The sequence below is a fragment of the Pogoniulus pusillus genome, chromosome 7 (assembly GCF_015220805.1).
Source record: "Pogoniulus pusillus isolate bPogPus1 chromosome 7, bPogPus1.pri, whole genome shotgun sequence".
NCBI lineage: Eukaryota > Metazoa > Chordata > Aves > Piciformes > Lybiidae > Pogoniulus > Pogoniulus pusillus.
The window spans coordinates 40,335,105-40,360,967 of record NC_087270.1 but is presented as its reverse complement, the minus strand read 5'-3'; the positions used below and the strand labels follow the sequence as shown (position 1 = coordinate 40,360,967).

Sequence of the window (25,863 nt, the reverse complement as noted above, 5' to 3'; positions counted from 1 at the left end):
TTCTGTGATCCTGTGACTCTGTGATTCTGTAATCCATAACTGCAGACCCTGCAGCTGTGTTTCCTTCAACTCCTCAACAACCACAACATCTGCTCTGCTCCTTAATTGTCTCAGCAACGCTGCAACCAGAAGGACCAGGACAGTGACTGTCTCCCTGAACCCAGCACTGGCGAGGCTGCACCTCAAATACTGGGCTCAGTTTCAGTCCACTCACTACAAGAAGACCATTGAGGTGCTGGAGCATGTCCAAAGTAGGGCAGCAAAGCTGCTGAAGGGTCTGGTAGGGCCTTTCCAGCCAAAACCATTCTGTAAGAGCAGATCCCTGGAGTGCAGGAATCTCTTTCAGTCCCATCCCACCAGGCAGGTGCATCACCTTTCCCAGCCAGTTCTGCAGCACCTGACACACAGCCTGAGCTTACCCAACCACCCTGGCCACATGCCTTCCTCCTTGGGAGGAAAACTTCCATGCTCTCTGTTGCTTGGGATCCTTGCCACTCTGCAGGAGGTGAAATCATTTGTCCAGGAAGCAATGCTCTGTGGGATCAGAGAAAGGACAAAACAGAGGAGCCAGGGCTTTGGAGTCAGCGTGCAATGCCAGCAGGGAGAGGCTGCATGTTTGCACTTCCAGCAGGCATTTGGGCAGCAAATGGCAGAGCTGCTGAATTATTCCACAGGAGAGGGGAAAATCCATTCATTCATTACAGAAATCAATAGCCCCCACATGTCATGGGAGCTGGCCTTCCCCTGGAGAGGCCACAAAAATGACTGAGGAAGTTGAGCATCTTCCTTACGAGGAGAGACTGAGGGAGCTGGGGCTTGGAGAGGAGGAGATTAAGGGGGGACATCATTCATGTCCCCTCTGGAGAAGAGGAGGCTCAGGGGTGACTTCATTGCTGTCTGCAACTCCCTGCAGGGAGGCTGTAGCCAGGTGGGGTTGGGCTCTGCTGCCAGGCAAGCAGCAACAGAAGAAGGGGTCAGAGTGTCAAGTTGTGGCAGGGGAGGTCTAGGCTGGATGTTGTTAGGAAGTTGTTGTCAGAGAGAGTGATTGGCATTGGAATGGGCTGCCCAGGGAGGTGGTGGAGTCTGTGTGGCTGGAGGTGTTGAAGCCAAGCCTGGCTGGGGCACTTAGTGCCATGGTCTGGTTGGTTGTTGAGGGCTGGGTGCTAGGTTGGACTGGCTGAGCTTAGAGGTCTCTTCCAACCTGCTTGGTTCTATGATTCTGTGTTTATAAGTATGTGCAGGGTGAGTGCCAGCAGGCTGGAGCCAGGCTCTGCTGGGTGATGCCCAGTGACAGAGCAAGAGGCAATGGGTGGAACCTGAGGCATAGGAGGTTCCATGTGAACCTGAGGAAGAATTTTTTCCCTGAGAGGGTGACAGAGCCCTGGAACAGGCTGCCCAGGGTGGGTTGTGGAGTCTCCCTCTCTGCAGATATTCAAGACTTCTCTGGATGCATTCTAGTGTGATACTGCTCTGGCAGGGAGGATGAACCAGGTGTGTTTTCAAGGTCCCTTCCATCCCCTGACATTCTATGGTCCTATGATTCTAAGTGTAAGATGGAAGAGACCTCCATTGCTCTGCTGATGAGAGTAGAAACTCTGCCTGGGCTCAGCCAGAGAAAGGTGCCTGTAGAGATTATCACAGTATCACCAAGGTTGGAAGAGACCTCACAGATCATCAAGTCCAACCCTTTACCACAGAGCTCAAGGCCAGACCATGGCACCAAGTGCCACGTCCAATCCTGCCTTGAACAGCCCCAGGGACGGCGACTCCACCACCTCCCCGGGCAGCCCATTCCAGTGTCCAATGACTCTCTCAGGGAAGAACTTTCTCCTCACCTCCAGCCTAAATCTCCCCTGGCACAGCCTGAGGCTGTGTCCTCTTGTTCTGGTGCTGGCCACCTGAGAGAAGAGAGCAACCTCCTCCTGGCCACAACCTCCCCTCAGGTAGTTGCAGACAGCAATAAGGTCACCCCTGAGCCTCCTCTTCTCCAGGCTAACCAATCCCAGCTCCCTCAGCCTCTCCTCGTAGGGCTGTGCTCAAGGCCTCTCCCCAGCCTCGTCGCCCTTCTCTGGACACGCTCAAGCATCTCAATGTCCCTCCTAAACTGGGGGGCCCAGAACTGAACACAGTACTCAAGGTGTGGTCTGACCAGTGCAGAGTACAGGGGCAGAATGACCTCCCTGCTCCTGCTGACCACACCATTCCTGATGCAGGCCAGGATGCCACTGGCTCTCTTGGCCACCTGGGCACACTGCTGGCTCATGTTCAGGTGGGTATCAATCAGCACCCCCAGATCCCTCTCTGTCTGGCTGCTCTCCAGACACTGACCCCAGCCTGATTATTCCATGATGACTCCTGAGTTATGTCTAGATCGATGAGCTCAGCAATTCATTGGTGCTTTTGGGATGTCTCTCAGCTAAGCCTTTTACCATAGTCAATGTTAATGCAGACATCCCCCACGCAGCGCCAGGCAGCTGCCTTGGCTCCATCAGGCATGCAAGAGGCATTCATCTGGGCTGCAGAAGGAGCCTTCAGAGTAGCAGGAGGTCGAAAGGACAATGAAAGGCTTCATTTCCTTTTGTATTAGGCACACATCTTGATCTTCAAAGAGGAGACATCCAGCAGGGAGGGGAAGGCAGCGACCTCTTGAATGGACAGCTGAACTGGGTGATGGGTGTGGAGAACTGCAGAGTCATTTGCATTGGTGGGGGTTGGACTCTTCTGCCAGGCAACCAGCAATAGAGCAAGGGGACAGTGTCAAGCTGTGCCAGGGGAGGTCTAGGCTGGATGTTGTTAGGAAGTTGTTGTCAGAGAGAGTGATTGGCATTAGAATGAGCTGCCCAGGGAGGTGGTGGAGTTGCCATCCCTGGAGGTGTTGAAGCACAGCCTGAATGGGGCACTTAGTGCCTTGGTTTAGTTGACTGGATAGGGCTGGGTGAGCTTGGAGGTCTCTTCCAACCTGGTTGATTCTATGATTCTATGAAGAGACCTTTAAGACCAACAACTGCAACTGTTAACCCAATGCTGCCAAGCCTGCTGCTAGACCTTGTCCCTCAGCATCACATCCATACAGCTTTCAAGTATGTCCAGGAATGGTGACTCCACCACTTCCCTGGGCAGCTTGTGCCAGGGCTTTACAACCCCTTCAGGAAAGAAATGATTTCTGATGTCCAACCTAAACCTCTCCTGGCACAGTTTGAGTCTGTGTCCTCTTAACCTATTGCTTGTTACCTGGGAGAAGTGATCATCCTCAATCTCTCTACAACCTCCTTTCAGGTAGTTGTAGAGTGAGAAGGTGTCCCCTGAGCCTCCTTTCCTCCAGACTAAACAACCCCAGTTCCCTCAGCTGCTCTCCATAAGAATTGTGCTCCAGGACTTCAGTGCTTGCCTTTGGACCTGCTCCAGCTCCTCAATGTCCTTCTCTTAGTAAGTGCCCCAAAACTGAACCCAGAATTCAAAGTGTGGCCTCACCACTGCTAAGTACAAGGGAACAATCCCTGCCTTAGTCCTTTGTAGTTCCCTTGCAACTGAACTGCTCTATTTTATTGCATTCCATTCTGTTCTATTCTGGTTTGTTCTGTTGTGTTCCATTACATACCTATTCTGTTCCCATTCCCTTCCCTTCTGTTCTATTCTGTTCCATTACATTTCTATTCTATTTCTCTTCTCTTTTCTCTTCTATTCTCTCTTCTCTTCTCTCTTCTCTCTTCTCTTCTCTCTTCTCTTCTCTCTTCTCTTCCCTTCCCTTCCCTTCCCTTCCCTTCCCTTCCCTTCCCTTCCCTTCCCTTCCCTTCCCTTCCCTTCCCTTCCCTTCCCTTCCCTTCCCTTCCCTTCCCTTCCCTTCCCTTCCCTTCCCTTCCCTTCCCTTCCCTTCCCTTCCCTTCCTTTCTCTTCTCTTCTCTTTTCTCTTCTCCTCCCCTCTCCTCCCCTCCCTTCCCTTCCCTTCCCTTCCCTTCCCTTCCCTTCCCTTCCCTTCCCTTCCCTTCCCTTCCCTTCCACCCTATTCCTATTCCTACAAAACACCATCCCCCACACCAGTTTCCCCCCACTAGCTCAGGGGCAGCCACTTAACCTCTGTGTCTGCATTTCTGCACCTAACTGTGCATGAACATCAGTCCCTTGGGCTGGGCTTCAGGATCCTGCACCTCGCAGCCCAGATGCTGTTCACTGGTAGAGAGTCCTGTGACCACATTTGTGTCACTTGGATTGACTGTCTGCTGGCACAAGAAGACTCAGCTGTACCCAGAGGGGGGTGAAGCTAGAACATGGTCAGGTGGCTGCACTTTTATTAAGCTCCAAGCAGAAAGTGCCTTTAAAATTAGTAGGAGGGGAGGTTGGGAAGGGGAGGAAGAAAAATCCCTGTAATACTGGTTATTACTGTATCTGGGCTCTTTCTTCTCCTGAACATGACCACTAGAAAGTAGTCCTCTTTGTCATGTTATTTAGAGTCAGTCTTAATTAGGAGTTACCTATGAAATGAAACAGCTGCAAGCAGAGTCACCCACAGGCTCCTGCAAGGCTTTGTTCTGTTATATACTTAGTGGGAGCCCCCAGGCCCCCGCAAGCAGGAAGGAGTACTGCAAGCAGGCAGAGCTGCTGGCAGGCTCATGGCTAATCACAGGGCAGGGAAGAGGCTTGTGAAATTACTGCAAGAGAAGCAGGGAAGGATGCTCCTGTGAACTTCTGAAGCATGCTGAGGGAGAAAGGGATGTTTCTGCAGGGATCAGCACAAATATAGAATCACAGAATCAACCAGGTTGGAAGAGACCTCCAAGATCATCCAGTCCAACCTAGCACCCAGCCCTAGACAGTCAACCAGACCATGGCACTAAGTGCCTCATCCAGGCTTTTCTTGAACACCTCCAGGCACAGTGCCTCCACCACCTCCCTGGGCAGCCCATTCCAATGCCAATCACTCTCTCTAACAACAACTTCCTCCTAACAGCCAGCCTATACTTCCCCCAGCACAACTTGAGACTCTGTCCCCTTGTTCTGTTGCTGCTTGCCTGGCAGCAGAGCCCAACCCCACCTGGCTACAGCCTCCCTTCAAGTACTTGTAGACAGTAATGAGCTCTGCCCTGAGCCTCCTCTGCTGCAGGCTGCACACCCCCAGCTCCCTCAGCCTCTCCTCATAGGGTTTGTGCTCCAGGCCTTTCCCCAGCCTTGTTGCTCTTCTCTGGACACCTCACAGTACCTCAGCATCTCTCTTGAATTGAGGGGCCCAGAATTGGACACAGTATGCTGAGGTAAGGACTTCTACACCTTCCAAAAGTACTGTGTCTCTTCTTCTGATGGCTCACAACATCATTGGTTGCAGAACCATGGAATGGTTTGGGTTGGAAGGGTCCTTTAAAGGTCATCCAGTCCAACTCCCATGCAGTAGGGAGGGACCATCATCAACAGCATGGGCTGCCCAGGGAGGTGGTGAGGTTGCCATCCCTGGAGGCGTTGAAGCCAAGCCTGGATGGGGCACTTAGTGCCATGGTCTGGTTGACTGGACAGGGCTGGGTGCTAGGTTGGACTGGCTGAGCTTGGAGGTCTCTTCCAACCTGCTTGATTCTATGATTCTATAGTGACTTTTTGTGATGGCCAAGGTAGATGCCACTCATGAACTGCCCCGTGTCAGTTTCAATGCACCCACTACAAGATCCTTAATCCAAATCTTCAAGCTTTTAGCCAAGCAGTCTCCTGGGGAAGAAGATCTCAGCACCCACTGGGGCAGTGGGTGGAAGTTGAGGCATAGGAAGCTCCATGGAAACGTGAGGAAAAATTTCTTCACTGTGAGAGAGACAGAGCACTGAAACAGGCTGCCCAGGAGGCTGTGGAGTCTCCCTCTCTGGAGGTATTCAGGACCTGCCTGGATGCATTCTAATGTGATCTGGTTTAAGTGATCCTGCTCTGGCAAGGGGCTTGGACTTTGGAGGTCCCTTCCAGTCCCTGCCGTGCTGTGATCCTGTGAGCTCTGCTCTGCTACACAGGCAGAGTGTGCCAGCTCTGCTGCCCCTGCACTTTCACATTTCCCAGCTCGTTAATATTTATTACCTCTGCTGCTTTGCATTACTCATCAGCTATTCCTGGCCAGAAGAAATGCACTGGTGGGCTCTGAAGCCTGTAGCTGCTCTGTTCTTTAAGGGGGCTCTAAGTGCAACAGCAGCCTTGCAAACACGCACAGGCTGCAGGCTGTGCTCGGCCACTGCAACCTCCTGGGGCTTTTGAGGCATCAGGTACAAGAGAATTAACTGAACCTTCCCATCCCCTCACTGTGGCTTTTAAAAGGCCACAAGGACTTTCAGGATTAAAGGAAGCCTATTAAGAAAGAGTGGGACCATTTCTTTTTCAGCAAGGTCTGTTGTAACAGGACAACTGGGGATCATAGAATCAACCAGGTTGGAAGAGAGCTCCAAGCTCAGCCAGACCAACCTAGCACCCAGCCCTGGCCAAGCAACCAGACCATGGCACTAAGTGCCCCAGCCAGGCTTGGCTTCAACACCTCCAGGCACACAGACTCCACCACCTCCCTGGGCAGCCCATTCCAATGCCAATCACTCTCTGAAGCTGGAGTTGAGACATCACCTCTTGGGTCCTGCAAGCACTCTGAACTCCTTCCTGATCTTCTTAGTCTGTAGTGTGGCTGTTGGTGAAGGGAGTCAGATGCCATTTATGTGCTGGAGTTTTCCTTCCAGCCTGCAGCTGATACCAAAGACTCCTGCTCCTCATGCCAGATTAAATTATAGAAGGGCCATGGGGAAAGACCTTCCCCAATTCTCCCTCCACCTGACTGAGTGTGTCCAGAGCAGGGCCAGGAGGATGCTGAGAGGCTGCAGCAGCTCTGCTGTGAGCACAGACTGAAAGAGTTGGGGCTGTGCAGGCTGGAGCAGAGGAGGCTCCCAGGGGACCTTCTTGTGGCCTTCCAGCATCTGAAGGGGGCTACAAAAAAGCTGGGGAGGGACTTTTGAGGCTGTGAGGGAGTGTCAAGAGTGGGGGGAATGGAGCAAAGCTGGAGGTGGGGAGAGTGAGAGTGGAGGTGAGGAGGAAGTTGTTGGTGATGAGAGTGGTGAGAGGCTGGACTGCGTTGCCCAGGGAGGTGGTTGAGGCCCCATGGCTGGAGGTGTTTGAGGCCAGGCTGGCTGAGGCTGTGTGCAGCCTGCTCTAGGGTAGGGTGTCCCTGGGCATGGCAGGGGGGGTGGAACTAGAATCATAGAATCAGTCAGGGCTGGAAGGGACCACCAGGATCAGCTAGTTCCAATCCCCTACTAGCTGATCCTTGTGGTCCCTTCCACCTTGACTGATTCTGTGATTCTATGACTGTATGATTCTGTGATCCAGAGTGGCCATGATGACCTTGCTCCCGACTTTTCTGGTCCCTCTGTATGGAGGTGCAGCTGGCTGGCCAGCTCTGGCGAGATGAGAAGGGTTAAGCTCTTTCCTGGCAGGCTGGGAGGACGCCGTGTGATTTCTCAGAGGCAGGGAGGCAGGCAGGCCCCTGCTAATGTATGCACAGCTTCTGTGAAACTAAAAATAGCCAGGATCTGAGGCTGTTCTTCCAGGATTTCACAGGCACTCACCCAATTTTTAGCTCCTTCTTCTCGAAGGGATGGCAAAACGAAGGCGACAGCCTCAGCCCTTGCGCAAAGCCACCCTGTTGGGAGCCTCTCTCCAGGCAGCTGGGGGATGCTCTGCTGGAGGTATGCTCCCAAGTCTGTGATGGTCCCTTGCGAGGCTGGGGTGAGCCCCCAGCCTTCCTCATTGCTGCAGGGCAGCACCCAGAGAGTTTGCTGATCTTGGGGAGCCCTGAAGCTTTGCTCTGCAGCATCTGCCCACTGCAGCCAGAGGCAAGTCTAGGGTTCTGACTGGAGCAGGCTTTTTTCAGCCCCACCAGGTCCTCAGGAATCAGCCTTCTTTGTCATAGTCAAGGTTCTCTCACCCTAAACTCCTTCAGCTTGGTGTTATTCTGGTGTACCATTAAAAAGTCCCCTCTTAACTGGCAGAGTCTCTCCTGGAACATCCACTTGCTCAGCTCTACGAAGCTGAGGAAGTGCAAGAGAGGCAGGAGAGACTTTGCTGTGCTGAAAAGTCTTGGTTAGTGTGGTGGTTTGGCTTCTATCCCACACCCCCCCACACTTTTAAAATGCCCCAGCTAACTCAGATGGGCTCTGGGAATATAAATGAAGCTATTTATTTACAGCTAGCACAATATACAAGCAGATATGTACAATATATACAGTTACAGACAGAAATAGACAAGTTAAAAGTAATACAGAAACACAACTCCCCTCCCAGAAACCTGAGTCCCCAGGAGGGGCTCTCAACCACCCCTGCACCTTCCCCCTGCCCCTCTCAACCTTACCCCAATCCTGAGAAGGAATAGAGGTGCAGCCAAGAGGTTAAGGAGCAAGGTTAGTGGCAGTGAGGTTAATGAGATGTTGCTCAGTCTAAAGCCAAAAGCAGAGTGAGACAAAATGGAGAATGTTATCACAGTATCACAGTATCACAGTATCACCAAGGTTGGAAGAGACCTCACAGATCATCAAGTCCAACCCTTTACCACAGAGCTCAAGGCCAGACCATGGCACCAAGTGCCACGTCCAATCCTGCCTTGAACAGCTCCAGGGACGGCGACTCCACCACCTCCCCGGGCAGCCCATTCCAGTGCCCAATGACTCTCTCAGGGAAGAACTTTCTCCTCACCTCCAGCCTAAATCTCCCCTGGCACAGCCTGAGGCTGTGTCCTCTTGTTCTGGTGCTGGCCACCTGAGAGAAGAGAGCAACCTCCCCCTGGCCACAACCACCCCTCAGGTAGTTGCAGACAGCAATAAGGTCTCCCCTGAGCCTCCTCTTCTCCAGGCTAACCAATCCCAGCTCCCTCAGCCTCTCCTCATAGGGCTGTGCTCAAGGCCTCTCCCCAGCCTCGTTGCCCTTCTCTGGACATGCTCAAGCATCTCAACTCAGCAGGACTGTGAGAGAAGAGACACAACCATGTTTTCCTTTCATAGCCAGTTATCTACTTTCTCTCACCAAAACATTCTAGCCTGCTTCAAACTAGCACAGTTAGAGATTTCAGATCCTGCTTCAGCATCACTGAACTTGATGACCAGTGAGAGAGTAAATGATTTCAGTGAATTGTGTCCTAGAATCCATGTCAGTTCCATGATCTTCCAGAAAGAGATCCTCTTATCTTCCCTAGCTGCCAGAGCCTGGGAATAGGAAATGATTGTCTCTGAGCAAGGGGACCAGCTCCTAGGTGTGTTCCTCTTTGGCTCTGAGGTCCACATCACTTCTTAAAGGTTTAGACTGCAGGCAACCTGCAGGCTTTGTTCAGAGTTTTGGACTTGTCACCCCAAACTTCCACTAAGAAAGTGGGAAACCTTTAGGAGAGGAAATCTTCACACTATGCCTCCATCTCCAGGGAATTCACTTCTAGTTACAGCCTTTGCTTCCCCCTGTGCTATTCTGCATCCTCCACCAAGTGTTCTTAGAGGCTTGCAGACAGATGTGAGGAGAGGCTGAGGGAGCTGGGGGTATGCAGCCTGCAGCAGAGGAGGCTCAGGGCAGAGCTCATTGCTGTCTGCAGCTGCCTGCAGGGAGGCTGTAGCCAGGTGGGGTTGGGCTCTGCTGCCAGGCAAGCAGCAACAGAAGAAGGGGACAGAGTGTCAAGCTGTGCCAGGGCAGGTCTAGGCTGGATGTTGTTAGGAAGTTGTTGTCAGAGAGAGTGATTGGCATAGGAATGGGCTGCCCAGGGAGGTGGTGGAGTCTCTGTGCCTGGAGGTGTTGAAGCCAAGCCTGGCTGGGGCACTTAGTGCCATGGTCTGGTTGATTGGCCAGGGCTGGGTGCTAGGTTGGGCTGGCTGAGCTTGGAGGTCTCTTCCAACCTGCTTGATTCTATGATTCTATGTTTCTGCAGCACCCCTCACTTCAGTGCCCTCTCTAGCAGGCCCTGCTACTCTTACCCAGCATGGAGATGCTTCCCACATGAAAGTCAGAAAAAAGGGCTGGTGCTGGAGAGATCTTTGCAGGTTTTTTTACCTGGTTTAGGACTCACAAAATAATTGACACTGACAACATATTTGACAGGTAAAAATGTAAGCATAATTTCTACGAGCCTGGCTGGAAACTGCAGCAAGTCCTGCTACAAAGCTATTCTCTGACTCTGTTCATGTAGTAAGCAAAGGTCTGGAGATGTCAGGACTCCAGGAATTTGGAGAACTGTCACACAAAGTAGTCCCAGAAACATTCCCTCAGACTAAGCAATATTAGTATGGGCAGCTCATGGAGTTTTGCCTCTGGAGCCTTTAGCTGCAGTGATGTCCTTGCCCTAGTTTTCTGCCCCATGCAGCTGCGGGAGGTTATGACCCTGGTGTCTGCCAGCAGGATGAAGGCCACACCTGCAGCCCTGCCATGTGGTTCCACAGCCCCAAATATCTGATTCACCCATCAGTGAAAAAGGAATTCAATAAAAAAGAAAGGCCTCTGCAGGAGGCAATAAAAATGCTTCAGCATTGGTGAGGTTAAACCTCAAATACCGAGTTCAGTTTTGGACCCCTTGCTACTACAAGGACATTGAGGTGATGGAGTGTGTCCAGAGAAGGGCAAAGAAGCTGGTGAAGGGTCTGGAGAACAAGTCTTGTGAGGAACAACTGAGGGAATGGGGTTTGTTTAGCCTGGAGAAAAGGATGCTGTGATGGTTTTGGTGTTACCTGCCCCCCAACTCTTATGAAATCACCTAGACTAGACTCAGCCCAGCTGGAAATTAGAATCAACTTTATATTTACAGCTTAGCTCAAGAGACAAGCAGGTAGTTACAGTATATCATAGAACCAAGCAGGTTGGAAGAGAGCTCCAAGCTCATCCAGCCCAACCTAGCACCCAGCCCTGGCCAGTCAACCAGACCATGGCACTAAGGGCCCCAGCCAGGCTTGGCTTCAACACCTCCAGGCACAGAGACTCCACCACCTCCCTGGGCAGCCCATTCCAATGCCAATCACTCTCTCTCTCTGCCAACAACTTCCTCCTAACATCCAGCCTAGACCTCCCCTGGCACAACTTGACATTCTGTCCCCTTCTTCTGGTGCTGGGTGCCTGACAGCAGAGCCCAACCCCACCTGGCTACAGCCTCCCTGCAGGCAGCTGCAGACAGCAATGAGCTCTGCCCTGAGCCTCCTCTGCTGCAGGCTGCACACCCCCAGCTCCCTCAGCCTCTCCTCACAGGGCTGTGCTCCAGGCCCCTCCCCTGCCTTGCTGCCCTTCTCCAAACACCTTCCAGCATCTCAACATCTCTCTTGAATGGAGGAGCCCAGAACTGGACACAGAACTCCAGGGGTGGCCTGAGCAGTGCTGAGCACAGGGGCAGAAGAACCTCCCTTGTCCTGCTGCCCACACTGCTCCTGAGCCAGCCCAGGATGCCATTGGCTCTGCTGCCCACCTGAGCACACTGCAGCCTCATCTTCAGCTCCTCTCTCCCAGCACCCCCAGCTCCCTCTCTGCCTGGCTGCTCTCAGCCACTCTGGCCCCAGCCTGTAGTGCTGCTTGGGGTTGTTGTGGCCAAAGTGCAGAACCCTGCCCTTGGCCTTGTTCAGTCTCATCCCATTGGCCTCTGCCCACCCATGCAGCCTGGCCAGGTCCCTCTGCAGGGCTCTCCTACCCTCCAGCAGATCAACATCCCCAGTGGTATTTGAAAACCATGCAGATGTGTTGCTGAGGGACTCTGTTTAGTGCTGAACCTGTCAGTGCTGGGTTAAAAGTCAGACTTGAAGACCTTAAAGGTCTCTTTCAACCTAAAGAACTCTATGTTTCTGTGAGACCCTGTGCCCCATTTGGCTGGCATTGTAACCAAAGCAGTAACTTCAGAGGAACTGCAAGCATTTGCCATTAGAATGGGCTGCCCAGGGAGCTGGTGGAGTCACCATCCCTGGAGATGTTGAAGCCAAGCCTGGCTGAGGCACTTAGTGCCATGGTCTGGTTGATTGTTGAGGGCTGGGTGCTAGGTTGGGCTGGCTGAGCTTGGAGGTCTCTTCCAACCTGCTTGATTCTGTGATTCTGTAATTCTATGCTTAGCCTGAAATTATCAGTCACAGCTCCCTGTTTTGTCCATCAGAGCTCCCAACTTGCCAGCCACAAGTTAAATCAGCCTGCAAACATCAAAGCTGGTAGGAAGTAGATCCTAAAAAATCCTGCTGCATCATTATTTTATTGTGTCTCTCCAAACTAATAGATGGAATTGGCTCTTTTTAAGGAGAGGTTGATTTGTAGACTTGCTTTAAATAGTGAAAATGATCTCCAGCTGAAAATCATTTCTGCAATGATCGTGCTTAAGTGCTGGAACAGGTTGCTCAGGGAGCTTGTGGAGGCTCCATCCTTGGAGATTTTCAAAACTCAGCTGCAGAAGGCTATGACCAACCTTTGCTAACTTCCAAGTTAGAGGGGAGGCTTGCACCAGAGACCTCTAGAGGTCCCTTCCAACCTAAATTATTCTGTCACTTTATGATGTGATCCTCCCCAGTGTACAGTTTATGGAATAAATCAGATGCCTCTTCGATGGTTGGTGTACAGTAAAGCTGTCTGTGCCTTAGAACAGCTTTAGACTGACTTAGGATATGAATTTACTGGTTCCTTCTGTGCAGCAGAAGCCAGGCTTTGTCATTGTTTGAGTGTCTTCCTCATGAGGAGAGCCTGAGGGAGCTGGGGCTTCTTACTTTGGAGAGGAGGAGGCTAAGGGGTGACCTCATTCATGTTTGTAAGTACCTCAAACATCTCTCTTGAATTGAGGAGCCCAGAACTGGACACAGCACTCAAGTTGTGGCCTCACCAGTGCTGAGTAACAGGCTCCTCCTGTTGAGGTCCTGGAAGGTGTTTGGAGCAGGGCAGCAAGGCTGGGGAGGGGCCTGTAGCAGAGCCCTGTGAGGAGAGGCTGAGGGAGCTGGGGGTGTGCAGCCTGCAGCAGAGGAGGCTCAGGGCAGAGCTCATTGCTGGCTGCAGCTGCCTGAAGGGAGGCTGTAGCCAGGTGGGGTTGGGCTCTGCTGCCAGGCAAGCAGCAACAGAACAAGGGGACAGAGTGTCAAGTTGTGGCAGGGCAGGTTCAGGCTGGATGTTAGGAGGAAGTTGTTGTCAGAGAGAGTGATTGGCATTGGAATGGGCTGCCCAGGGAGGTGGTGGAGTCTCTGTGCCTGGAGGTGTTGAAGCCAAGCCTGGATGAGGCACTTAATGCCATGGTCTGGTTGATTGCATAGGGCTGGGTGCTAGGTTGGAGTGGCTGAGCTTGGAGCTCTCTTCCAACCCTGACTGATTCTATGAGTCTAACTTGCTGATGGTGGCATGCTGCACATTTGAGCTTTTTAAGTGTCTCTGAAGTGTGGAACAAGCTCGGTTTGTGTTCAGCCACATTCTCCTCCAATAACAAAGAGAATGTATTGAAGGGACATTATCACTGCTTAGCAATATCAAAGGAAATGTGAGAGCTGGGATTGTTTAGCCTGGAGAAGAGGAGAAGAGAAGAGGAGGCTCAGGGGTGACCTTATTACTGTCTACAACTACCTGAGGGGTGGTTGTGGCCAGGAGGAGGTTGCTCTCTTCTCTCAGGTGGCCAGCACCAGAACAAGAGGACACAGCCTCAGGCTGTGCCAGGGGAGATTTAGGCTGGAGGTGAGGAGAAAGTTCTTCCCTGAGAGAGTCATTGGACACTGGAATGGGCTGCCCGGGGAGGTGGTGGAGTCGCCGTCCCTGGAGCTGTTCAAGGCAGGGTTGGACGTGGCACTTGGTGCCATGGTCTGGCCTTGAGCTCTGTGGTAAAGGGTTGGACTTGATGATCTGTGAGGTCTCTTCCAACCCTGAAGATACTGTGAGACTGTGATACTGTGATACTCTGAGGATGGAGCCAGACTCTGGAGGTGTTCAAGGCCAGGTTGGATGAGGCCTTGAGCAGCCTGTTCGAGTGGGAGGTGTCCCTGCCTATGGCGGGGGGTTGGAAATAGGTGAGTTTTGAGGTCCCTTCCAACCTAAACCATTCTATGGTTCTCTGATTCTCTGATTCTATGATTCTATGCTTAGCTCAGGCCAGGATCTATGGTTTTTTGATTCTCTGGTTCTCTGGTTCTCTGATTCTCTGCTTAGCCCAGGCCAGGCACCACTCCCCCAAGGTGGCTCGGATGCAGCCCTTGACTCTGGAGGAGTTTGATGCCATGGAGGCAGGCAGACAAAGCTGTGGTTTATCTACACCTGGATGGATCCCAATAGTTACTACTTCGGTCCTCAAATTAGGAGCAATAATTATCCATCTGTGAATCCTTATTTGTGTCCCTGCCTATGGCAGGGGATTGGAACTGGATGAGCTTTGAGATCTGTTCTGACCTAAACCATTCTATCATTCCATGGTTCTCTGATTCTATGATTCTATGATTCTATGCTTAGCCCAGGCCCAGAACTATGATTCTCTGATTCTATGATTCTCTGATTCTATGCTTAGCCCAGGCCAGGAACTATGGTTCTATGATACTGTGATTCTCTCATTCTCTGATTCTCTGATTCTATGCTTACCTCAGGCCAGGAACTATGGTTCTGTGATTCTCTCATTCTCTCATTCTCTCATTCTCTCATTCTATGCTTAGCTCAGGCCAGGAACTATGGTTCTATGATTCTCTCATTCTCTCATTCTCTCATTCTCTGATTCTATGCTTAGCTCAGGCCAGGAACTATGGTTCTATGATTCTCTCATTCTCTGATTCCATGATTCTATGCTTAGCTCAGGCCAGGACCTATGGTTCTATCATTCTCTGATTCTCTCATTCTCTGATTCTATGATTGTATGCTTAGCTCAGACCAGGAACTATGGTTGTATGATTCTCTGATTCTCTCATTCTCTGATTCTATGCTTAGCTCAAGCCAGGAATTATGGTTTATGATTCTCTGATTCTCTCATTCTCTGATTCCATGATTCTGTGCTTAGCTCAGGCCAGGAACTATGGTTCTATGATTCTCTGATTCTCTCATTGTCTCATTCTCTCATTCTATGATTCTATGCTTAGCTCAGGCCAGAAACTATGATTCTCTGATTCTGTGCTTACCCCAGGGCAAGAACTATGGTCCTATGATTCTCTAATTCTCTGATTCTATGGTTCTCTGATTCTATGATTCTCTGATTCTATGCTCAGCCCAGGCCAGAAACTATGGTTCTATGGTTTTCTGATTCTCTGGTTCTCTGATCCTGTGCTTACCCCAGGCCAGGAACTATGGTTCTCTGATTCTCTGATTCTGATTCTATGCTCAGCCCAGGCCAGAAACTATGGTTCTATGGTTCTCTGATTCTCTGATTCTCTGATCCTGTGCTTACCCCAGGCCAGGAACTGTGGTTCTATTGTTTCTCTGATTCCCTGATTCTGTGCTTAGCCCAGGCCAGGAACTATGGTTCTATGATTCTCTGATTCTCTCATTCTCTGATTCTCTGATTCTCTGCTTAGCCCAGGCCAGGAACTATGGTTCTATGGTTCTCTGATTCTCTCATTCTCTCACTCTCTGGTTCTCTGATTCTCTGCTTAGCCCAAGCCAGGCACCACTCCCCCAAGGTGGCTTGGATGCAGCCCTTGACTCTGGAGGAGTTTGATGCCATGGAGGCAGGCAGACAAAGCTGTGGTCTATCAGCACCTGGGTGGATCCCAATAGTTACTCCTTCGGTCCTCAAATTAGGAACAATAATTACCCATCTGTGAATCCTTATTGCTAACTTGCAATGCAATAGCAGAGAAAAGAAGGATAAGAATCACTCACAAATGTCGATATTGAGCAGGTTAATTGTGATGGCAACTGTGTTTGATTTAGAGAGCATTTTACTTTCATGCTCCCCTGTTGCTTGCATCTTATATTCCTATTTTTTTTTTAATCTCTTAGAATGAAAATAATTCATTAAGATTAAAAAAAAAAAGCAGGCCAAAGCCACAGCTGGTGTAAATTGCCAGAGCCCTGTGGATGCCAGCTTGCTCCAGCTGAGATCTGGCCTTACATAACCTCACTTTAAGGGTACATTCAGGCAGCCTCCTCTGCAAACCTTCCAGCCGAGCCATTACACATGTCCTCGTTTCCTCCCTTCCAAGGAGTGGGCTTTTAAACTGTAAACACCCTCCAGTGCATAAGGATAATGGCCCCTCGCAAGAGTTAGCAGGAGTGCCTAAGAAGGAGACAGCAGGAGGCTGAGCCACCAGCTGAATAATGTGACCCATCCCACCCCTTTTCTTCCAGGACTGAGCACTAGGCAAGAAGGTTAGAGCCAGAGGATGGTGATGGTAATGGTGCCCATCCATATGGTAGGCATTCCTACCAGGACATCTAGAACACCACCATGCTCCTGTAGGGCCAAGACAAAGCAAAGTTGTCTGGAGAGACACAGAGGAGGTCAATGAGGTGCTGGGGAGGGAGTTGTACCCCTTGTCCTCTGGGTCATGATGAGTTCTTCTCATCCAAAGGGCCATGGGAGGTGCTGCAGGTGTAAGTTAACCAACTCAGCTAACTCAGTAGAGTCAATTTTCTGATTTTCTAGTTGATTGGCTAACTCATCCAGTCCAACCTAGCACCCAGCCCTGGCCAGGCAACCAGACCGTGGCACTAAGTGCCTCACCCAGTCTGTTTTTAAACATCTCCAGGGACGGTGACTCCAGCACCTCCCTGGACAGCCCATTCCAGTGCCAATCACTCTCTCTGACAACAACTTCCTAACAACATCCAGCATAGACCTGCCCTGGCACAACTTGACACTCTGTCCCCTTGTTCTGTTGCTGCTTGCCTGGCAGCAGAGCCCAACCCCACCTGGCTACAGCCTCCCCGCAGGCAGCTGCAGACAGCAATGAGCTCTGCCCTGAGCCTCCTCTGCTGCAGGCTGCACACCCCCAGCTCCCTCAGCCTCTCCTCACAGGGCTGTGCTCCAGGCCCCTCCCCAGCCTTGCTGCCCTTCTCCAAACACCTTCCAGCACCTCAGCATTTCTCTTCAATTGAGGATCCCAGAACTGGACACACCACTGGAGGTGTGGCCTGAGCAGTGGTGAGTCCAGGGGCAGAAGAACCTCCCTTAGAGGTAGAACTTTGGAGTATCACAGAATCAACCAGGTTGGAAGAGACCTCCAAGATCATCCAGTCCAACCTAGCACCCAGCCCTATTCAGTCAACTAGAACCATCTCCCCTTCTCTCTCCTGCTGGCATCCTGGGGCTGTCTCCAAGGGTTATTTGTCCACTTTTATGGAGCCAGTGGCTCCTTCCAAACCTGCTTGGGCACAGAGACAGCAGTGACTTTGCTCCATGCAGTTTGTGTGCTACCGCAACATGCGTAGTAAATAGGAATGTGGGTAATTATACCAACAGGAATTCTGGGAACCCTGCCAGGACAGAGGGGACAGCCAATCCTTTGTGCATTTCCAGAAAATCACCCCCTCCCCCCCCAAAATCCCCCCTCCCAGCCCCAAATTAGTTCTGTCTCTTCAAGCTACGAGGGGACTTAGAGCTAAAAATACAGGAGCGCACACAAATGCACACAGTGGGAGATAAAAATAGCCTTCAAAAACAAGCAGATGAAAAAAAACCCAGCCCAAAGTTAGGCTCCTGTATCCAAAATTAAGCTCTTAAATAAATAAATTAGCCTGATTTTCAAAAGCACAGAGCAGTGAATGGCTTTCACTGACATAAGAGGAAGCATCGTGTTGCTGAAGATTGAAGATCAGCCCTGAATATGGATTTGGAGGTCTAATTATAGGATCCTGTTTGCTACCAGCTTGACCGAGAACAACAAATTCCAGGTGCAATGACATTGATTATTCTTTTTTCCTTCCTTTTATTTTTTTTTCCTTCAGAGCTTGTCTAGTAAAGGTAGGGGTGGGGGGGGGGGGTTGGGGACACCAAACCTCAAAGAAGTAAACAATACCACAAAGAAACAGGTGTAGTGGAATAAAACTGCTTACGCCAGCGCCGCGCATTGGGGTTGGGAAATGATGCTGAGCACTCGTGAGGGTTAGAGCTGGGTGAGATTTTATGTACTGATTAATTAAGTGTTTCATAGAATCACAGAATCAACCAGGTTGGAAGAGAGCTCCAAGCTCATCCAGCCCAACCTAGCACCCAGCCCAACCTAGCACCCAGCCCTAGGGCAACCTGTGCCGGTTTCACCACCCTCAGTGTAAAAACATTTCTCCTCTCTATCTAGTCTGAATCTCCCCTCATTTAGTTTCAAAGCATCAACCCTTGTCCTGTCACAACAGGCCCTGCCCCCAGCATTCTTATAGCACCTCCTTTAAGTACTAAACAGCCACAGTAAGGTCTCCTCCTGTCATAGAATCATAGAATCAAGCAGGTTGGAAGAGACCTCCAAGCTCATCCACTCCAACCTAGCACCCAGCCCTCAACAATCAACCAGACCATGGCACTAAGTGCCCCAGCCAGGCTTGGCTTCAACACCTGCAGGCTCAGAGACTCCACCACCTCCCTGGGCAGCCCATGCCAATGCCAATCACTCTCTCACAAGGTGATGGATTAATTGTTCCTGGAGATGTTCAAGAGAAGACTGGATGAGGCATTTAGTGCCATGGTCTAGATGACTGGATTGGGCTGGGTGCTAGGTTGGACTGGATGAGCTTCGAGGTCTCTGCCAACCTGCTTGATTCTACGATTCTATGACAACTCTACCACGTCCCTGGGCAGCCCATTCCAATGCCAATCACTCTCTCTGCCAACAACTTCCTCCTAACATCCAGCCTAGACCTCCCCTGGCACAGCTTGAGACTCTGTCCCCTTGTTCTGTTACCTGTATTTATCATCCTACCAGGTAGAAAACCTCCTTTTCCCACTTATTCTTGCACTTTCTCTACTGAAAACTCCCCATCAGCTGGCATGGATTTTTACTCCCCCCCTTTTCCTCTCTCTGTCAGCTTTGGGTCTGAAGAATGCATGGACCAAAAAAGAGAATGCAAAGGGAAGATCATTTCCCTTCTGCTGCAAATGGTCCTTGGAGCTGTTTTGCTCACACATGATTAATGTGGAAGGCTGTGACCTTCCTCTGGCCAATATTATGCCCAGAGATTCCTGAGGTGGTAGTTGTGTAGGGACAGATCTGTCCTCTTGGGTCTTCCAGCATAGATCAAAGTAGGCAGGGTTGGGGTTTATGGTTTCAAGGAAGTGTGTCATAGACTCATTGAATCATAAACTGGTTTGGGTTGGAAGGGACATTTAAAGGTCATCTAGTCCAGCCTCTCTGCAGTGAGCAGAGCTTCAGCTGGATCAGTTTGCTCAGAGTCCCGTTCAGTCTAAGGAACGGTTCCAGGGATGGAGCTTCTACCACCTCTCTCGGCAACCTGTGCCGGTTTCACCACCCCTCAGTGTAAAAACATTTCTCCCTTCTGTCTAGTCTGAATCTCCCCTCATTTAGTTTCAAAGCATCAACCCTTGTCCTGTCACAACAAGCCCTGCCCCCAGCATTCTTATAGCATCTTCTTAAAGTACTAAAAGGACGTAGTAAGGTCTCCTCCTGTCATAGAATCATAGAATCAAGCAGGTTGGAAGAGACCTCCAGGCTCAGCCAGTCCAACCTAGCACCCAGCCCTGGCCAGACCATGGCACTAAGTGCCCCAGCCAGGCTTTCCTTGGACACCTTCAGGCACAGAGACTCCACCACCTCCCTGGGCAGCCCATGCCAATGCCAATCACTCTCTCACAAGGGGACACAATTTCAAGTTGTGCCAGGGGAGGTCTAGGCTGGATGTTAGGAGGAAGTTGTTGTCAGAGAGAGTGATTGGCATTGGAATGGGCTGCCCAGGGAGGTGGTGGGGTCACCATCCCTGGAGATGTTCAAGTAAAGCCTGGATGGGTCACTTAGTGCCATGGTCTGGTTGCTGGGCCAGGGCTGGGTGCTAGGTTGGACTGGCTGAGCTTGGAGGTCTCTTCCAACCTAGATGGTTCTATGATTCATCAAAAGTAACCCAAAACTGGAGACAGCTGATGGGCACAGCAATGCAGAGGAGCTGAGGTCTATAAAACATGAGAAGGGACTGAAAGAAAGAGGGGATTTTTAGTCTGGAGAAAGGCAGGGTTTGCATGGTAACTACGTGCAAAGGGGTAAAAGACTGCTGCAGGGTGAAAAGGAAGGAATTGTTCTCCTTCTCCATGCCTGAGATGATGATAAATTACTTCTTGACCTTCAGAAGAAGAGTTTAGGTTCCATGTACTAGCAGGAGCAGGAGCTCCTGGGAAGGGGAAGCCATGCAAGACTACAGGACAGGTTTAGTGACTGCCTCCCTGGAAAGAGTTCGGCAGAGGTGATGCTGCCTTTGCCCGTGCACAGCACTTTATGGACACCACCACCTGGGTGGCTTTCAGTGGCTTTGTGCCACTGATGGTATTAAAAACCCAGTTGGAAGATCCTTCCTCCTGCTTTCTCCGTGAGCCGTCGCAGCTCCCTCTCCCCGCCGCTGCCTTTCGGGCTGAGCTGAGCGCTCTGATATCTGGTGAGAGGAAGGCAGAATTCCTGTGTCATCCTGCAGCTCCTGGGGCTCAGCACTTCCAGAGCGAGGCCGGGACAAGGGCAGTACCCCCGGGCACTGGGCAGCGGGAGGAGAGCCGGTGTCGGTGGGAGAGCGAGCGGCCGGGGGCACTGCGCCGGTGCCAGCCGCTGTCCCTCCGCCGCGCCGGGACTGGCGCAGCGCTTTCCCGAGCGCCGAGCCCCATCTGCCGGCTTTCCTCTGCCACTTTTTCTGCTGTCCTTGTGTCTTTCGGGATTTTTCTTCTGCGCTTGTGGTCTGTGAGCGGAAAGCAAGGACGAGGTGCGCGCCCTGCGGCGCTGCTCCGCTCCTGCCCCTGCTGCCCCTGCCCGGCAAGGATGTGGAGATGCGGAGGCCACCGAGGCTGCTGTCCTTTCCCCCTGCTCTTCCTTGCTGGGTGATCTCACCCCGAGCGGCAAGGAATGAGCTAATCGTTTTGGCCAACCCCCAGCTGGTGCTGTGAGCCCCTCCCAGAGCCTCCAGAAGGCACTGTCATCTTGGCGCCTGAGCTGGGCCAGATGAACGGTCCTGTGAGGTGATGCTCCTGCCCGCTAACGAGCTGGGATGGCCAGCCCTAGAGCCCATGTGAGGAGCAGTCATAGAACCACAGAATCTACCAGGCTGGAAGAGAGCTCCAAGCTCAGCCACTCCAACCCAGCACCCAGCCCTGGCCAAGCAACCAGACCATGGCACTGAGTGCCTCAGCCAGGCTGTGCTTGAACAAAAGCTGGAGAGGGACTTTTGAGGCTGTCAGGGAGTGGCAGGACTGGGGGGAATGGAGCAAAGCTGGAGGTGGGGAGAGTGAGGCTGGAGGTGAGGAGGAAGTTGTTGGGCAGGAGAGTGGTGAGAGGCTGGAATGGGTTGCCCAGGGAGGTGGTTGAGGCCCCATGGCTGGAGGTTTTTGAGGCCAGGCTGTGTGAGGCTGTGTGCAGCCTGCTCTAGGGTAGGGTGTCCCTGGGCATGGCAGGGGGCTTGGAACTGGCTGCTCCTTGTGGTCCCTTCCAACCCTGACTGATTCTATGATTCTGTGATTCTGTCCAGTGTTGCCCAAGGTCTCAATAACTGACCAGTGCCAAGCTAGGACCTTCTATGGGTCACACATTCTGAAGGTGAAAGTAGCGTTTCATTGCTCTACCTATGATGACATAGGGTCAGGTCTCTAGAGTCTGTGGGGGAAGCTCCTTATTAGAGCACTGAAGAGGCTCAGATGATCTGTCAAACCACCTCCAAGTGTTACAACCAGTATTTGTCAAGCAAATTCCCAACATGAAAACAAAGCGAGGGAGTTGTTTTCTTGTGCAAATGTTTCAGAAGCATTCCCACACACACACACACACTTCTCATTTGGGTGATGCAAGGCAAAAGTTTCCCACTCCTGCAATACACAAAACTGTTCCTCAGATCTTGCAGGAGATAGTGGTTAGTGCCATGGTCTGGTTGACTGGATAGGGCTGGGTGCTAGGTTGGAGTTGATGATCTTGGAGGTCTCTTCCAACCTGGTTGATTCTATGATTCTCTTTCCCCCCAAACAAATGACCCACAGCCCAATCCTCCTCAGGTTCTGCTGTAGTGATAGGATATGGGGCAATGGCTTCAGAACAGATTAGATCAGATACTAGGATCAAGTTCTTTACCGTGAAGGTAGTGGAACACTGGAGCAGGTTGCCTGGGGAGGTAGTTGAGATGGTTTGGGTGTTTCCCACTCCCTCCTCTTGTGAAAATCACCCAGCTGAGCTGGAAATTAGAATGAAGGTTTATATTTACAGCCTAATTCAATAGAGAAGCAGATATTTAGAATATATCATAGAATCAACCAGGTTGGAAGAAAGCTCCAAGCTCATCAACTCCAACCTAGCACCCAGCCCTAGACAGTCAACCAGACCATGGCACTAAGTGCCCCAGCCAGGCTTGGCTTCAACACCTCCAGGCACAGAGACTCCAACACCTCCCTGGGCAGCCCATTCCAATGCCAATCACTCTCTCTGCCAGGAGCTTCCTCCTAACATCCAGCCTGAACCTGTCCTGACACAAATGGAGACTGTGTCACCTTCTTCTGTTGCTGCTTGCCTGGCAGAAGAACCCAACCCCACCTGGCTACAGCCTCCCTGCAGGTACTTGTAGACAGCAGTGAAGTCACAGCTATAGACAGGAATATACAAGTTTAAAAGGTAATACAGAAACACAGCAGCCCTCCCAGAAACCTGAGTCCCCAGGAGGGGCTCCCAACCACCCTTCCACCTCTCTTCCACCCCTCAACCTTATCTCAGACTTTGCCTTATGTTCAAGGTGACTTTGGAGAATTGACCAGAGAAGTTAGGAACCAGAGGGATTAGTTACACAGACAGCAGGTTAGGGAGAGAAGGGAGGCAGCCAGAGCCAGAGAGCAACTCTGTTATCTATGTTTATGTTCCTGTTTTCAAACATCTCAGCAAGCCTATGAGTGCTTGTTTCCTTTTCACCATTAGTTTCCTTTTCATAGCCTATCATCTAATTCTTCTCACCAAAAGAAGACTGGATGAGGCACTTAGTGCCATGGTCTAGTTGATTGGATAGGGCTGGGTGCTAGGTTGGACTGGATGAGCTTGGAGGTCTCTTCCAACCTGGTTGATTCTATGATTCTATGATTCTATGGTTGATTGGATAGGGATGGGTACTAGGTTGAACTGGATGAGTTTGGAGGTTGCTTCCAACCTGCTTGATTCTGTGATTCTATAATTCTATGGTCTGGTTGATTGGCCAGGGCTGGGTACTAGGTTGGACTGGATGAGCTTGGAGCTCTCTTCTAACCTGCTTGATTCTATGAAACTATTCCTGCTAGCTTCAAACTGGCACAGTAGTTGAGGCTCCATACCTGAATATATTCAAGGTCAGGATTGACAGGGCTCTGAGCAACCTGATCTAGTTGATTCTATGATTCTATATCCCTGCTGACTGCAGAGGGGGTTGGACTAGACGACTTTGGGAGGTCCCTTCCAACCCAGACCATTCTCTGATCCTACAGTTCTACGATTCTGCATTTCTCTGATTCTAGGATGCATTCCAAAGCCTCACACTCCTCTTTTCTCCCTGTTTCCTGCAGGTATATCCGAACTATGTACCTGGGGATCCAGAGCCAGAGGCGGAAGGAACACCAGCGGCGCTTCTACTGGGCTATGATGTACGAATATGCAGACGTGAACATGTTGCGCCTCCTGGAGACCTTCCTGGAGAGCGCCCCTCAACTGGTGCTACAGCTCTGCATAATGATCCAAAAGAACCGTGCAGAAACATTACCATGTAAGTGGCCCCCTTCGTCTCCCCATCCCCAACCTCCTGGCTTCCCCTCCCCACCGCCCCCCTCGACTCAACCTGGCTGCCACTCGGGACAAATCTCATTCCGGCTCCGCACTGTGTTCTCTGGGTAAAACTTCTGCTTGTTCTGCTGAGAAAATAAAACAGGATCAAGGCAAAGATGAGATGCAGCTCTTCCACACTCAGTTGCTCCAAAGGAATGGTGATGGTAGCAAGAGGAGGCAAAGGTCACTCATGGTTTAGCACCTAGCACTGTGCTGTCACAACCAGTCCCTGCCTCAGGCTCCCTCCCTGGTTTAGCACCTAGCACTGTGCTGTCACAACCAGTCCCTGCCTCAGTTCCCTCCCTGGTTTAGCACCTAGCACTGTGCTGTCACAACCAGTCCCTGCCTCAGTTCCCTCCCTGGTTTAGCACCTAGCACTGTGCAGTCACAACCGGTCCCTGCCTCAGTTCCCTCCCTGGTTTAGCACCTAGCACTGTGCAGTCACAACCAGTCCCTGCCTCAGTTCCCTCCCTGGTTTAGCACCTAGCACTGTGCAGTCACAACCGGTCCCTGCCTCAGTTCCCTCCCTGGTTTAGCACCTAGCACTGTGCTGTCACAACCAGTCCCTGCCTCAGGCTCCCTCCCTGGTTTAGCACCTAGCACTGTGCAGTCACAACCGGTCCCTGCCTCAGGCTCCCTCCTGGTTTAGCACCGAGCACTGTGCAGTCACACCCAGTCCCTGCCTCAGTTCCCTCCCTGGTTTAGCACCTAGCACTGTGCAGTCACAACCAGTCCCTGCCTCAGTTCCCTCCCTGGTTTAGCACCTAGCACTGTGCAGTCACAACCGGTCCCTGCCTCAGGCTCCCTCCTGGTTTAGCACCGAGCACTGTGCAGTCACACCCAGTCCCTGCCTCAGTTCCCTCCCTGGTTTAGCACCTAGCACTGTGCAGTCACAACCAGTCCCTGCCTCAGGCTCCCTCCCTGGTTTAGCACCTAGCACTGTGCAGTCACACCCAGTCCCTGCCTCAGTTCCCTCCCTGGTTTAGCACCTAGCACTGTGCAGTCACAACCAGTCCCTGCCTCAGGCTCCCTCCCTGGTTTAGCACCGAGCACTGTGCAGTCACAACCAGTCCCTGCCTTAGGTTCCCTCCTTACACAAGCAGGATGATAAAACTGGCCTGATTTCAGTTTGTGTGGACAAAGACCAATGGTTCAGTGTCTGTGCAATGCTCTGAGGGTGCGAAGTGTAGTTTGTGAAGGGAGATTTTTAATAGCTTAAACCCTGTAGGACCTTTCCTGAGGAGTATCCAGAAATTCAGGTTTAGCCATTGGTGCCATGGTTCTCAGCAAGTCAAAGAAATGAGAGTGAGGAAGGCAGTGGAGAGGACTCTGTAGGACAGAGATTTTGTAGAACAGGTATAGAATGGAATCATAGAATGATTTAGGTTGGAAGGGACCTCAAGGACCATCCAGTTCCAACCCCCTGCCATAGGCAGAGAGAACTCCCACTAGAACAGGTTGCTCAAGGCCTCATCCAGCCTGGCCTTGAACACTTCCAGGGAGGTTGTGGATCACAGCATCACGGAATGTGATCAAAGATGCTTGCCTAAAGATGATGAGCAGAGGTGTAGAAGCAACCACAGAGAAGGGTTTGCTCATTGTGATGCCCTTTGCTGCAGTGATGTCCCCAGCATGGGACTAGCTGAGAAGCAGATGCCTCTGTCCCAGCCCTGGGGAGGGCAGCTCTACCAGCCAATGCTCACGGGTCATCAGCTTGAGGGAGGACTGTCCTTTTCAAGGACCAGCAGCACTATCAGCTGATGAGCAGCTGGGCTGTTCAGCCGCTGCTCAAAGCTCGTACGGCAGGGGTGGCACTCGGCTGCCTCGTTGTGGCCATTTCTGACAGCCCTGGCGAGTTCCAGGGAGCTCAGACTGGAACTGGGCAGTTCTTCAGGGTTAAATCTGGCTCAAGGTCACTGCTATGGGCAGCATCGGGAAGCCGGAGTGCTCTCCTCTCCCTCCACATTTCCAGCATGTCCATCGGGGCTCCTTCCAGTGGCCTCCTTTCTCCTGTTTATGCAGTGTTCGTCTG

The 25,863-nt window shown here is 51.5% G+C and overlaps 1 protein-coding gene across 1 annotated transcript in view; it reads left to right on the top strand.

Annotated features, from left to right (window-relative positions):
* Positions 1–25,863, top strand: part of XKR6 (XK related 6) — a 230,670-nt gene that overhangs the window by 176,007 nt on the left and 28,800 nt on the right. Inside the window, exon 2 of the mRNA XM_064146688.1 lies at positions 23,576–23,772. Coding sequence (XP_064002758.1) covers positions 23,576–23,772 — 197 coding nt within the window. The remainder of the gene's footprint in view (positions 1–23,575; positions 23,773–25,863) is intronic.